This window comes from Pterocles gutturalis, unplaced genomic scaffold, assembly GCF_000699245.1.
Source record: "Pterocles gutturalis isolate BGI_N339 unplaced genomic scaffold, ASM69924v1 scaffold10628, whole genome shotgun sequence".
Taxonomy (NCBI): domain Eukaryota; kingdom Metazoa; phylum Chordata; class Aves; order Pterocliformes; family Pteroclidae; genus Pterocles; species Pterocles gutturalis.
The window spans coordinates 25,721-39,950 of record NW_010120547.1 but is presented as its reverse complement, the minus strand read 5'-3'; the positions used below and the strand labels follow the sequence as shown (position 1 = coordinate 39,950).

At 41.9% G+C, this 14,230-nt stretch overlaps 1 protein-coding gene across 1 annotated transcript in view; it reads left to right on the top strand.

Moving 5' to 3' along the window:
* Nucleotides 1-244: 244 nt before the first annotated feature.
* Nucleotides 245-14,230, top strand: part of LOC104464287 (tubulin polyglutamylase TTLL5-like) — a gene marked incomplete at both ends in the record, with an annotated part of 39,615 nt that continues 25,629 nt past the window's right edge. Inside the window, 4 exons of the mRNA XM_010076948.1 lie at nucleotides 245-358; nucleotides 8,465-8,566; nucleotides 8,694-8,785; nucleotides 10,852-10,959. Coding sequence (XP_010075250.1) covers nucleotides 245-358; nucleotides 8,465-8,566; nucleotides 8,694-8,785; nucleotides 10,852-10,959 — 416 coding nt within the window. The remainder of the gene's footprint in view (nucleotides 359-8,464; nucleotides 8,567-8,693; nucleotides 8,786-10,851; nucleotides 10,960-14,230) is intronic.

The following is a 14,230-nucleotide window of genomic DNA, read 5'->3' as shown; positions in this document are numbered from 1 at the left end:
CTTGCAGTGATGTAGTTGTGATATTGACATAGTATGTGACGTGGCCGTTCTCCAGTACAAAGAAGTGTGTTGTGCTAGCTTCAGCAACATGTCTTCTTGATAGCATATTTTAGGAAATTCTGAAGGAAAGGTAGATAAATACTAACTAGTAAATTCATTTTAGATCTTTTCTCTAGACCCCTCCTTATCTTTCTCGTCTTTCGTGTTCCTCAAAGTCCTTTTTTTTGTTCTCTTTCCTTCCTAGTCCTTTGGGTAGCAAAGGGTCATCTACCCAGGCATACTGTGTCTCTGACCCTACTGTTGCGCTTAACAGACAGGGTCAGTGTACTAAAGAATTGGAGAGGCTGGGCAACTCTTGGTGAGTCTGCCCAATGAGAAACTAAGAGAATGTGAGAAACAATAGAAGAGGTTCACTGAATCACAAGTCACTGAGGTTGGAAGGGACCTCTGGAGGTCATCTGGTTCAACCCCCATGCTCAAGTAGGGCCACCTAGAACTGATTGCACAGGACTGTGTCCAGACAGCTTGTGAATATCTCCAAGGAGTGAGACTTTACAACCTGTCTGGGCAACCTGTGCTAGTGTGTGGCCACCCTCATGGTGTTTCCTTATGCTCTGTAGGTTCAAAGTCCTGTTAATGGCAGTGTATAAGTTGAAAACTTGCAAATTTATTATGAAAAGATAGAAAAGGAAAATCAGTCTTTTTTTTCCTGTCCCTGCAAACATCTGGTAAAACTGCTCCTGGATCTTGTTCTTTAACATAGAACTGTTTGAATAATTTTATCCAGCTTTGATTAGAGAAACTCTGCCGTCATACAGTGTCACCAAAACTCCTTTTAAGTTTGGTGATGACCTCACAAGTTTAGCTCCTATTCATACTCAGTTGCTAACTGACATATAAGGTGGATGCTGTGGAAAATATTAATGTTGGAGATAGCGGGATTGTGATGCTCTCTAGACTTCTGTTTTCTGTCGTGTACTGCAAGGGAACTGGGTTCCAAGTGGTATTTTGGAGTCCGGACCTTGATAGTGTTAAAAATGGAAATATCTGTAGTTCTCCTCTATCGGTTCTAGTCCATTGAACAATACACTTAGGGTGTCTTGTTTCTTTTCATCCTGATTTTAACAGCAATTCATGGGAACCATAAAGAGAATTGAATGGTGCAAACAACTTTTTATGTGACCTTAGTTCCCTAAACAAAGTGTCAGCTAATAGACTAACAGGGAAACCAAAGTTAAATGCGTGGGGAAGGGAGGAAAGAGGGACTGAGAAAGTGACTCTAAGCATAAAATGCGAAGAGTGTGCTTATAGAAACACTACATGGGTTATTTCCAGGACATTTAGGCAGGAACTCTGTGCAGTCATGGAAAAGACTATCATAATGTGTGCTTTTTTTCTGTAGCACTTCTTTGAGAGACAAGGGATTAACTATTCCTTCCTTCTTCCCACTCTAGGATCTTTTCTCCTCCTTCTCCTTTCCCAGGCACTGGCTAGGTGTCTCAAATAAGCATTCCAGAGCTGCCGAATTTCATGCAAAACCATGTAATATCTTATGTAAATATTTAATGATTCAGTTTACGTATTTCCAAAATGACTTGCATAGGACAAACTTTACCTTGTGGTCAGTTCATTTCCTGAAGTAATGGTGGGGATAAGACAAAGAGTGATGGACAGCCCCTCGTGTGCTGTCCTGCTTGAATGCATGATAGTAAAAGCGTAGGTTGTTTGGTTTAAGGCAGTGTAGGGGTGCGGGTCAGGGGCAATCAAAGTTTGTCATGGTGTGTTGGATTTGGGGATTTCTAGGGGGATTTCTTGGGGACTCTGTGACGTATTTTATAGATTGCTAGGTCAGCAGGGAATAGTGCTGCATGTCACTTATGGAGTAGTTGGCCTATTGAAGGTGGATCTTAAGCTTGCCTATTAGGCTTATAGTGAACTCTCACAAGATGGGGAAGGAGGGCAGTAATCTGTCAGTATCTGAATGCCAAAGGTGATTTTTAACAGGGGAAATCTGAAGCATGACAGAGAGGCAGAGGGTTAGGATGCTTCTAGGTGATGTACTGTTAGTCTGGAGGGTGAGAGTACTTCTGGCTTCTGAAATAATTAGTAAGGATATCTCCCTTGATTTTCTGTTCCTGCTGCCACTACTGCCACCCTACTGCTTGTTTTTTGATTGCTCTTTCCCCCTCTCTGATCCAAGAAAAAGTGCAGCCAGAGGGAAGGCAAATGTGCTGTTGTTGAAGTTGAGTTCTGTAGTAGTGTGTAGTTGCTGGTAAACGGAACTAGTTGTCGCCTTTGTCCAAGCTGGCGTGCGCCTGTGTGGCTTGGCTGTGACCAGTTAAGAAATGGGCAGGTGTGTCAGAATGATTGGATGTACGAGTGTCACTTCTCTATTCTAAGTTTTGAATACAGAAATGAAGGGCATCTCCTCTGTCCTGCTGAGGAAAGAGAAGCTGCAGTGAAAGGGAGGGCGGCTGCCAGGGCTGTTCAAAATATGATTGCTGCTATGACTGCCTGGGAGGCTGTATTGCTGGCAGCAGTTTGTGTGGAAACTGAACAGTGCACAGTCAACCTCAGTTTAACCTTTCCTATTTCCAGCTGTAGTTTTGGGGTAGAAGCTCTCCCACAGTATTTCTCTTTACAGGCTTTTCGAATCTAATCTCTTGTATATCATGTTAGCAGGTGTCCTAAATTTTCTTAAGACTTTTCTCAGATTTTAAAAAGGGATCTTTGAGAGAATGGGAGTGCAGTAAGGCCAGGGAAACAAGTTAATGAAAGTTGTTATCTTTGATATCATTTGTTCAATTTAGACAGTGAATACAAGCGGTACATAACATCAAGACTGGGGAAGGTGATTCCTGTGTCCTTGCTGTTGTGAGCTATATTATTTCTCTGTAATACATATAGTGACCCAGGTTAATGCTGTGATAGGGGACCATTCCTCCTACATCCTCTGGCTGTCTCCCCTTCACCCCCTGCAAATCCATTGGTAGGTAAAAGCAAGTTCAGTCAGCACAGGAGAAATCCAGTTTTGAAAACTTGTGGTTAGAACCTGCATTATGGAGAAGGCAAGTCTGAATTCAAGCCAGAACAGAGCTGATATCCTTCTGATAGTGGATAAAGAATGACATCCAATCCTTTCTTGGTTACCTCTACGCTGTTTCACATTGTTAACAAGAAGAACTGCAGGTTTAGATGAGGTGGGGTCAGAAGAATGCACTGAAGTAGCAGGAAACCTTCCTGTCTGACTAATAGTGGAAAATTTTACCTGTTCCTAGTTTTTTTTTTTTTTTCACTTGACAAGTTGTACAGGAAAATTATTTGTAAGAATTCAAAGCAATGTGGATTCAGTTGTTGAACCATTCAGAACATACAAATTTAACTATTAGCACTACACAGCAGTGTTAAGCATGTTGGGTTTCTTGATTGCAAAGCCTATGGAGTAGTCCAGAATTTGGACAGGATCTGGTCACAATGGGGGAAAATACGGGTCGCTGGAAGCTGAGCAAGAAAGAGGTGGTGTTAGTGAGCAGAAGACAGCGTTTTGAAGAGTTTCACTTTATAAAATAGTCTACTTTGGCTGAAGATGCACGTCTGCATGTTGACAGTCCAGCCTCCAGTTTAGGAGTACTCTTGGATTCCTGGCTGATTGCAGGCTCCCACATAGCAGCATCCATGAGTAATGCTTTGGCTAGGAAACAGTCCTATCCTGGCAGATGATGACCTGGCTTCAGTTATTTGTGCCTTCATCACTCCTTGGCTGGATTATAGCAATATGAGATACCTGGGCATGAAGCCTTTACTGCTTAGGAAAATAGCTCGTGTAGAAAGTTGCAGCATGTGCTTATGGTAAATTGTGTTATTGGGAAAACATCAGGCTTGCCTTTTATTTTCTGTGCCACCTTACAGTATAGTTTTAAATTGCTTTTAGGATCTTGGCCCTTTTAGGTGAAATATACCGTATTTTTAGAAGTGGCCTGAAATTGGGAAAGAGGGGGGCCTGAAACTGGGGAAGGGAGGGGCCCCAAAATGAGGTTGAGAAAGGGAGGGGCCCTGAAATGAAATTGGGAAAGGGAGGGGCACTGAAATGCAATTGTAAAAGATGGGGGCCCCAGAATTTTTTAAGAGTGGGGCCCTGAAATTAAATAATCCTCTAGAAGACTAAGATTTCTCAAGAGTTTATTCTAATCTCAGGTTAACAGCTAGAAGATTTTACAAGCATTGCAGTTTTCCCCCTTTCCACTCTTTCTGTAAGGCCTGTTCCTGTCACCTTAGTGTCTCTAAAAATAACGTGTACGTTCTGTAGCGTGAAAGTCTCTTGTCTTTCCTGGAGAGAACAAGTATGGTGGATGAGTAGCCTTGTTACTACAGTGGAAGAAAGATAAAATAATGTATAGTATGAAAAGTTGTAGAACTATAGAGTACTGAGGGTAATAGTAACTGGTATTTCAGTGGTAGCAACACTCTTCCATCCCAACCAAGTATGAAACACGGTGTAAGGAGCGTGGGCTGTTGCCAGCGTTGTACTTGTCATTAGTCACCGTTCTAACATCCAGAAGCTATTGAGGCCCAGAAATAACTTGGATTTTCCATTTGCAGACTTGCACTTAGGATGAGGCTAGTAAGGCTGTCAAACCAGCTCTTGGAGAACATATTAAGCTGGCATTTGATTCTGTTGTTTAAAGCTTAGTGTTTTTTCTAGTAGATTTGAGTCCTTTAATGTTCTGTATTTTTGATGCATTGTTGAACTGGCCCATGATATCCCTTAAGATGACAGAATCCTATTAGAAGATAAAGTTTTATGTAGTGAGATCTCTAGAACGCATGGAAATCCCTTCTGCATAACCAGTTCCTATGGAAATGTAAGTTCTATGGGCATGGAGCTCAGACCACCTAATAATTAAGGATGGTCTCTATAGAAGGAACCTAATTCAAGTGTTTGCAAGGTAAAGAAATACTGGGTTTTAGAAGTATTATTGTCCATGTCTGCCAGGGGTTCATATCCTCATATTTCTGATTGTGTGCATAATTAAAAAAAATAAGCCTGGTAAACCTAATTGTCCTCTGCTTCAAATTATTGAGGGAGCCATGACACTGTGAAATAGCTTCCTACTTGTGCTCAGTATCTTCCAGGATCTGCCTGAAAGCATATTATCAACAAATGCTTTTAGTGTGCTGCCAATAAATGATTAAGGTGGAGATGATGACATCATAATTAAGAACGAAATATATGATAGGACTGTTGTCACTATTTTCAAAAAAGAAGAGCTAGATCTAGGAAACTTACAGTTAAACTGAAAAGAAAATCAAATACTTTAAGCTGTGGAAATATGTGGAAAGGGGATCCAACTTCCAAACTCTCTTCTGTTGCCAGCTGCTCTGACTTCAGTTGTAGTTAAATCTCAGAAAAATATGGTGCAAAATATTTTTCACTTTTTTTTTTTAATCTTACTGCTTAGAGTTACTTACATCATGGAGGTTTTGGGTTTGGGTTTTTTTCCTGCTTCCACCTGTGGATTTAAGGGTAGATTTAATCTGATGAGCATCTTCATAGATTCGCTGGTGTAGTTCTTGTGGAGAGAGATATTTCTCAAAATGGCTACCAAATCAGGGCGGTAGTAGCTTAATTTTCACTGAGAAATGAGGGGGTTTTTTTTAAGCAGTTCTTTCTAAAAGAAGGATTTTTTTCTCTGTAATTTGGTAGATGTCCTTGTATGGTTCAGCTTCTTCTGAACCACAGAAAATAAAAGGAGAAGGGTGAAGAGAGATGACTATTAAAGCAAATTTGGATGCATTCTTTTCTGGATGCTAACTTCAGGGCACAGCCAGATGCTCCAAATTCCCCTCCCTCTTCTCCTCTTCCATTTTTCTTAAGCTCTGCCTACCTTTGAAGCTTCACACAAATCTACTCTGCTTTTCTTACAACTAACCCTGCTCTCCTTGGATACTTTCTTTCCCTCTTGCCAGGTCTTCTCAGGATAGCATATGTCTGACTTCCCCTTTACCCTTTCTTGCTACCCTTTATCGCTTTTGAGACACTGGTATTTTAACCTATTGTGGTATAGGAAGATGGTCAGAGTGAAGAAGGTGTTTTTTCTCTCGGTCTTTTTTTTTGAACTAGAACATGCTTCCTGTTACAAGCTGTGATGGTTAGCAGTGGCTCGTACTGGTCATTCTAGCAACCAGGTGCCCTGGATTCTGCCCTCGATCTTTTTTTTTAATTTATTTTTCTCCAAAGTCTCAGGCCTAAAATATATATTGAAACAGGAATTTATTACATGCAGAATAAAATTATTGCAGTTGGACTAGATGATCATTGTAGGTCCCTTCCAACTGGAACTATTCTATTACATTATGTTTAACTTTATGGCATTGTCCTTGTCTGGATGTAGGATTTTGCAAATGTCACCACAAATAGTATTATCCTCTGCTTAATGTTTGATTTTTTTAAAAAAAAAGTTGTTTTGTGGCCTGCTCCTAAAATGGAGGCACTGCCTCCTTTCTGTGCTGACTCTGCATCCTAACACTCTCCTATGTTATGTCTGAAAGAGGGTATACCTGCATCTGATTGAAAGTTAATTGGTATTTTTGTATATTTGCTCAAGTGGCTGTTTAGTCAGATCTATGAAGTGATCTGACTTGCTTGTGGCTGTGTAATTTGTGGAGCAGGTCAAGTAGAGTGGCTGGAGTGTGCAACTGAGCAGGTGATGAGCCTTCAGCTGGAGTGCATCCCTAGATTCACAAAGGCTGATCATGCAAATACACCTTTAGAAAGCAACTTTTGCAATAGGTGTAATTTTAAAGCACTTTAAATTGGCATGGCTATCAAGAGAAACAGTCCTGTTCTCTTCCTGGCTGCTGTTCCCATTCTCCTGCTGACCCTTTCCTCCTGGCACAGGTACATGATCAGTTCCCCTCTGGCTGCATGGTGCAAACTGTAATGGAGGGGTATCATGGGCACCTGTATTAGCAGTTAGTTGCAAGAAGCTCCTTCCCCAGAAGGTTATATTGTTTCAGCATTCATTTAATGTCTTAAATAGGTGTGCTATTGATTACAGTGCAATTTTGTGCTGGTAGTCCCATGCTCATTCAGAGGCTTCAGGTGTCCATTGTATAATGTCGTGACAACCATTTCTGTACCCATGCAGTGAAATTATTTGATTTGATAAACAGCTTAGCAAAAAAAGGGCTGGTTTTAGATGGCTTGCTGTGCAGAAAAGATATCTTGCTTGTGCTGGTATTGTGCAGGTAAAATGAAGGCGGAGCTGAGGAATGAGAGTATGGATAGCTTCAGTCTGTGTGGCCACTGGAGAGAAGGGGAAAAAAAAAAAGCTTATCAAGTTACAATTTTGTAGCTGGATCAGGGAGCTGATCTACCTTTGTCCTTTCATACTCTTCTCTGTTTCACATACTCTTCCCTCTGCCTCCCCCTCAGCACAAAACAAAAACCCCTCAAACACCTTGTAAACCAAAATCCTGAGCTGTTTTTCAGTTGGATCAATTCTTTGACTCTTTTCACCACAAACATCTGTGATGGTAGTGTATAGCTAAGGGAAGAGTGATGTGGTACGTGGTTACAGTACAGTTGATGCCTCTTAATCAGGAGGTTACCACTGTTTCTGTAATAAACAGGCTGATTTAACTGTGGTATTGTTGGCTGTAACAGGGTTCATAAGGAGACTAGATAAGCTTGTAGATGTCTTGCCCTGATTATGATCTTCCCTACGGCCCCTTTCCTTGTACACAGCTAGGTAACATCTTTGAGATACAGAAGGGCTGCATAGCCCCTGAGAATGACAGCACCCTGGAGCAGATGATGCCTTGTTGGACGAATTGGTCTGTCCTGCAGGTTGTACCTGGTTTCCTGGGTGCCTCTTGAGAACTGGCAGTTGTAGGCTGTGTAGTTATTGGTGGTAGAAATCTGTTCCCACCCTCAACCTTTCCTAAGACATCCCTGGAGTACACCAGAACTGAGCTGTGCTTGCATGAGATTTCAGGAAATATTGACTGTAGTATTCAGATGTAGTGTGATTACTCTGACTGTGTGCATTTCCTGGGACCAGTGGATCTTGCGTATTCATGGTAGGTCCTATTGTGAAATAGAAGGGACTGTGACACTGATTGTCTGAAGTGAAATGGCCTATTTGGCCAGAATGCCTGAGGACCACAGATCTAAGCAGATGAGACAAATTGTGCCTAACATGATGGGTACACTGTTAGGCTGTGAAAATTCCCAGGAGAATAAGTGGAGCTCCCTGCTCTAAGACACTGAAAAAGAGACTAAATGCACCTGAATGTGGCCCTTGAGAATAGACTGTGTTTTTTGAGGAGAGGTAGCATTTGATGACATCTCATTACATGCATTCTCTCCCTAGCTGTTGTTGAGTGCTCTGTGTAGTAGGTCATATTTAGCAAGCATATCACTTGTTCAAGAAAGATTGTGAATCTTTATCCCTCTTTACAGGTTTGCAACAGTGAGGTATGACCAGACATCCAAGAACATTAAAAACCAGTTCATGCATCTGACCAACTACAGTGTCAACAAGAAGAGCGGAGATTATGTCAGGTACTGGACTGGAAAATGGAGCTTGATCTCTAGAGGTTGGGTCAGTTTACCTAAGTTGGTCTAAGGCTGGTGCAAGTCCATAGAGGTAGGCCAGTGGTGTCAACTTGCTACTTTCATTTATTTTTAGCTGTGATGACCCTGAAGTAGAGGATTATGGAAACAAGTGGAGCATGAGTGCAATGCTAAGGTACTTAAAACAAGAGGGGAGAGACACTGCAGGTCAGTACAAATCTTGTTCTTTCATTCTTTTGTTGGATCTTAATTATCTTACTAGTGCAAATCCTAAGAAGTCAGGGAAGAGCCCCAGTGAGTCCTGTTTAGCACCAGAGCAGGGTGGAAGGAAGCATTGTTCCTTACAGTTTACTCACTAGAGCTGTGCATTTATTCTCTATCCCCAGAGATGAGGCTTACTCCTTCCTTTTTGCAAATGGTATTCTGAGACTTTCTCAGAGTGTATTTCTTAACATTTTACCTACATTTCCCATTTCTTAAGGTCATTCCATTCCTTCTAAAAGCTTCCCTCCCCCTACTGCTCCCATGGCCTGTTCAGTCTGATGAGTGATCAACCTCTGGAGAACTGTGCCAGTTTGAATGACTCTTGGATGTGGTGTCATCTTTCCATGGCTCAGGTTTTTGCTGGGTGTTTTCATTTCAGTCTATGTTTCATATAAAATAGTTCCCTCTTCCACACATTTGCCAGGTCTGCTGGGAGTAAATGCATATGCAGAGCAGAATTCAGGTATATCCTTTAAGGGATTACTGAGGCAGAAGTAACACTACTGATAGCAGCTATGCCCATATTGCAAATGTTGCAAGAGAACACTTAGATGTTGGAGGAAGGGGTCTGAATCTGGCTTTCAGATAGAAGTAGACTTTTTGCCTATAGTATGCATGCACAGCTGTCCAATCACTTGCCCCCCGTATATTTTCAGTAAACTGTGTATGCATAATTATTTATATTGATATACTTCCACACAGCACCCCAACCTAAAGTATGAAGCATGCACTCTCAATTATTAAATAAACTACTGAGCAATGCACACAGGTTTCTCTTAACTATCCACTGCAAAGCTTCTTGCACCTTTCTCTGATGCATCTGGTTCTGGTAATTGGGAGGTAGAATGCTGTCTGGAAAATGCTGGCTTTGTCTGGGCTGGAAAGATTTTTGTGCTCTGCGATGTTTATGTGCACTTGGACATTCGCATGCTGTGTTACTTCCACTTAGTCGTTTTCTGGCACAGAAGTTCACGTCTGAATTTGCTTGCGTGCTCCTTTGTAATTGTTCAGGTCCCTGCATGTCATCATCTGAACATGAGAAATAGTAATTGTAGGCCTAAATTGAACTCTCTAGTCAAGTGGTTTGTACTAGATGTTCTTTGGGACAGGGATTACTAAATGTCTCTGTGGGTTTGCTGGAGGTCTTGTGTGTTTGCTTGTGCACCCTTTGAGGGCTGGGAAAGGTTGTTCTATCAACCCTACGAACTTTTCAGACTAGGACTCCAGTGTTTGTTCATTTCCTCCTGCTCTCACTTCCCTATTGCTTGTCCTTGAAAACAGAAACTAAGTATGGTGTTCTTTCTATTGCATGACTCATCCCAAGCCCTGTGTAGAATCCAGGTCTACATCTAATGTGCATCTTTCCTTGCCTTTTGCTCCCTCTGTCCGCTGAGATTCCTGTTCTTGAGCTCTGTTTAAAGGCTCATACAGGAGCTGGAGCGAGCTTCCTTGCTGAAACTGTAGATTAGGTATAGGCCACTGGGACTGGAAGCTGTCACCAGTCGTATCATTTTGAAATGATTTGTGAATCATGGTATGGGAACAGCTGCTCTAGAGGAAGGTGCAACATCACAGAACAGTTACTCGTACAAGTCCACAAGAAAAATTTTTGTATCTCAGTGACTATGACTTATTCTCTGTAGTTTAAGGGCTTATCTCATTAACCCTTTCTGGTTTAATCCTTCCTAATACTCTGAGTGGGCGGTGATCAGACTCCAGATGGCTTGTGCTGATGTACTTGCCACATTTTTCTGCTTACTTGCACTGTATGTGTCTTTTATCATTCTCATTTGTGAGTATTTTTGTACTAGGATACTTACACATGTATCTGTATACTTATGCTTGCATGGATTTCCAAATATAATTGCTTTGTCATCCATAGGCTCTCACATGTTTGATTCACAAAGGTATCTGTCCATATGCATGCTATCATGCTTTTCTAGATACTGTGTGCTATGTACTTTTTTTTTTCACACCCCCCCCCCCCCCCCCTCCTCTCTTCCTTGCAGCACTGATGGCCAACGTGGAGGACCTGATAATCAAGACTGTAGTTTCTGCTGAGCTGGCCATTGCCACAGCCTGTAAAACTTTTCTTTCACATCGTGGCAGCTGCTTTGGTAAGGCTCTGGGGGCATCTTGGTTGATCGGTTCTTGAGTACTGTTTGAAGCTTCCAGCTTTCTGATGCTACAGAGGAGTGTGTGTTCCCTGTTGCAAAGAAGCCAGCCACTGTTTTTTTTTGGTTTTTTTGTTTTTTTTTTTTTCCCCTTGGTAGAAGCCTCTCTGAGGGCAGGGGGATGTTGAATCACAGTTGCCCTGTGCCAGTGTCATTCATCAGAATCTCGTGCTAGAAGGTGGGATGATGAAAATGGATATGAAAGGGAACTGGGGAAGTGCTGGAAAGTTGAAGTTACTGACCCATTAGTGCCCTTGTAAAGGATGGCTGTGGATGATTAAACATCCCTTTAGAGCATTTAATATTTTCAATTGAGTCATCTAGCCCAATGTAGTTCTGAATCATAGTCGTACTTGCATGTGAGGAGTAAGGAGGAATATGTAATACAGCGCCTGGAGTGACGGTGATGGGAATACTTCTGGGCTTGTGCTTATGTGAGAGTACCGCATGGTGGCGTCAAAGCCTATTTCTGGCAGAAGCTGGATGCAGAACTATGTGCTGGCAAAGGTTTTTGAGAACACTCTGGCAGCAGATGCTGGGACGTGGTCCAGAAAGCAGCGGCTGGTACCACAGTGTGCCTTCTCCTGCTTTCCAGTGGCTGCTTCCCAGCCTTCCCTAAAGAGGCCTCCTCCTGCTCTTAGCTACCCTTTGCTTGTATGGATACATGCACAAAGATGGAATCTCGGGGCAGGGGAAATGAGCCTAGAATTAGTCTCAGTCAGCAGTTAAACAAAAGACCAAGCTTGGCTTAAGCTATCCTGTGTTTATGTATTGGATTATATTTAAACTAGCTGTGACAGGTAAGTCCATTTGTGTGGTCCTTGCATTGCACATGGGTATTGACAGTTCTGCAGCTTTCAACACTAACATAAACGTTGTCATCTTTGGATATTTGGTGGTGATGAAACAGTCAAGAATCAGAGGAGCCATAGCTGATATGAAGTTTAGTTATCTGTCAAACTAGCTACCTCTCTGGCCTTAATTTCTCCTGACTCTGATGCCTTTGTTCAAAGTTGGAGAATCTTGTCATACACGGGGATTTATGAGTTAGACAATAGTTTTAGCGGAGTAGCAGTTTATCAGCTACTCCAGAAATACAACTGGATGAAAAAAAAAGCACACCAGAAAACTTTAACTGCCCCTTTTTTTGGTTCTCCCTTTTCCTCCTTCAGTTGTGTTTCTATATTCCTCTGAGCTCTGTATGTGGAAACTAGTGTTCCTTGTGTACTTTCTGCTGGGCCTGGCACTGAGGTTATCCCACTTCCTGCTGCCTCCCCAGGGCAGGACTAACCACCCTCTCAGATGCTCCCCCACAAGTAAACTGTTTTGTTCCATTTATTTCAGTGTAAACATAAATTAAGAGCTTCCCAGGAAAGAGAGCTTAAGTAGGAGCCGTACTGCTTCCCTAGGGAGCCTGAGGCATTTCCAGAGCTCAATACTTTCTGCCACCTTCCCCCACAATTAAATGGTGGTCCTTGTCCCAAGAGTTTGAACTGCCCTTGTCATGCTCTATGGCTCATTCTTCATCTGTGTGTCTTGTTCTGATATTCTTTGGCTGTGCCATTTTTAACCTTATTGCAAAAAAAGGCAGTTTTCTAGCTGGAAATGTTCAGAAGGGCTGAGTTCATAGCTGTTAAGATGACAGAGAAAACTGGGAATGAAGATTTCAAGGCAGCATGCAAAGACTCCCAAGAGCCTTCATTCTGGGCTGTGAACAGTGAAACTGCATGTGTGCCCTGAGAAGAACTGATCATTTGAAAAGTATCTCAGACTTCAGAAACCTGTATCTGAGATTCAGATACAAGGTAGGCCTTGTTTAGAAAGCTTCTAGAAAAACTACTAACTTAATGTGTATTCTACTCTAGTCTTTGTAATGCTGTTTTAGAGAATAGGACTCCAGCACAATTGCCAGCTTCTTGCTGAAAATTAAACCACGAGTACTTATTTGTCTAGATTAGATTGCCCACTTTATTTCTCTAACAGCTTAGTACTGCTGCGGCCCTTCATTCCTTTCTCAAGTAAATAATTTTTTACGTAATATACTTGTTTTCTAGATTTAAGGGAAGAGACTCCATTCATGGCTTCTTCATATTCTAAAATAAGCCTGGTGAGACAGCCTGTATGGTTCCAGCTATCCATGCTTGCCTAGAAAGTGAGAGTGGAAAGTCAGGATGATTTTCTTTCTAATGTCAAAGCAGAGTGCTGCTGACAATTTGTGGCAAGATTGCTGTGAGTCCTCTTTTGGCCATATAACGCGAGCTGTTTGCTGCATTCTAGTAATAATCATTTCTCAGAGGACTTGGGATGCTCAGTAGTTTTGTTCCTCTGAAGTGTATCACAGAAAGTAGTGTAAGTACTACATGATTTCATGGCAGCCTTGCTCATGCATTGTTATTAACGATGTGATCTTAAGCATCTATTTTGTTCTTTATGATTAGCTAATAATTCCTCATGTAAAAATAGGCTGTAAGTACTATCTTAACCCGTAGCTCCAGAGGAGGGCGTGCTGCAGGACTTTGAACCACTGCATTGTCCTAAAGCTGGTCAGCAGCTGAGTTGTTGGTAGCTTCTGAAGCCTTCTTTATCAGAAACTAGATTTTGGACTGACTTTGACATCTCGGTGGGAGCAGGAGGTACAGTAGGGATGCATATGCCCAAGCGGATTAAAGACTGCATTGTACTCCCTCCTGGACTAAGCAGCTCTGGGTAGGTTAAAAGAGGCAGTGAGGCCTGCTTTTGGTCAGTATGAAAAATCTCTCTTTAGAATGGTTTAGTAAAGGATGAAATAAAGGCAACTGGGTGCAGCAAGTATTTTTGCCCGTATCCAGTGTAGCACTATTTTCTGTACTCACTGAAACATGAGCCTGAAGAAGCAGTAGATTTAAGTCACCTGTTTCATTCCCAGCTCTAGTCAACCCAGTGGTCACACTGTTAGACTCTTCTGCAATCAAGAAAGCAGGGCAGGATAGGATAATAGGCATGTTTTTTGATCCCACCAAAGCAATGACTTTCTTACTTAGCTGCTCCTGTGTGCTGAGGCTGAATTGGTCAGGCTTTTTCTTCTAGTGACATCTATGTTAAGATGGTATAGAGCAAACAATAAACTATTGTACTACTTGAGGGGTGCTGACCTGGAGCTAAATGCTTAAAGTCTTCATTTGTATCTAATAACTAGTTCTCAACCATCCTGTATCTTTTTCTGGTTTCATAGGTG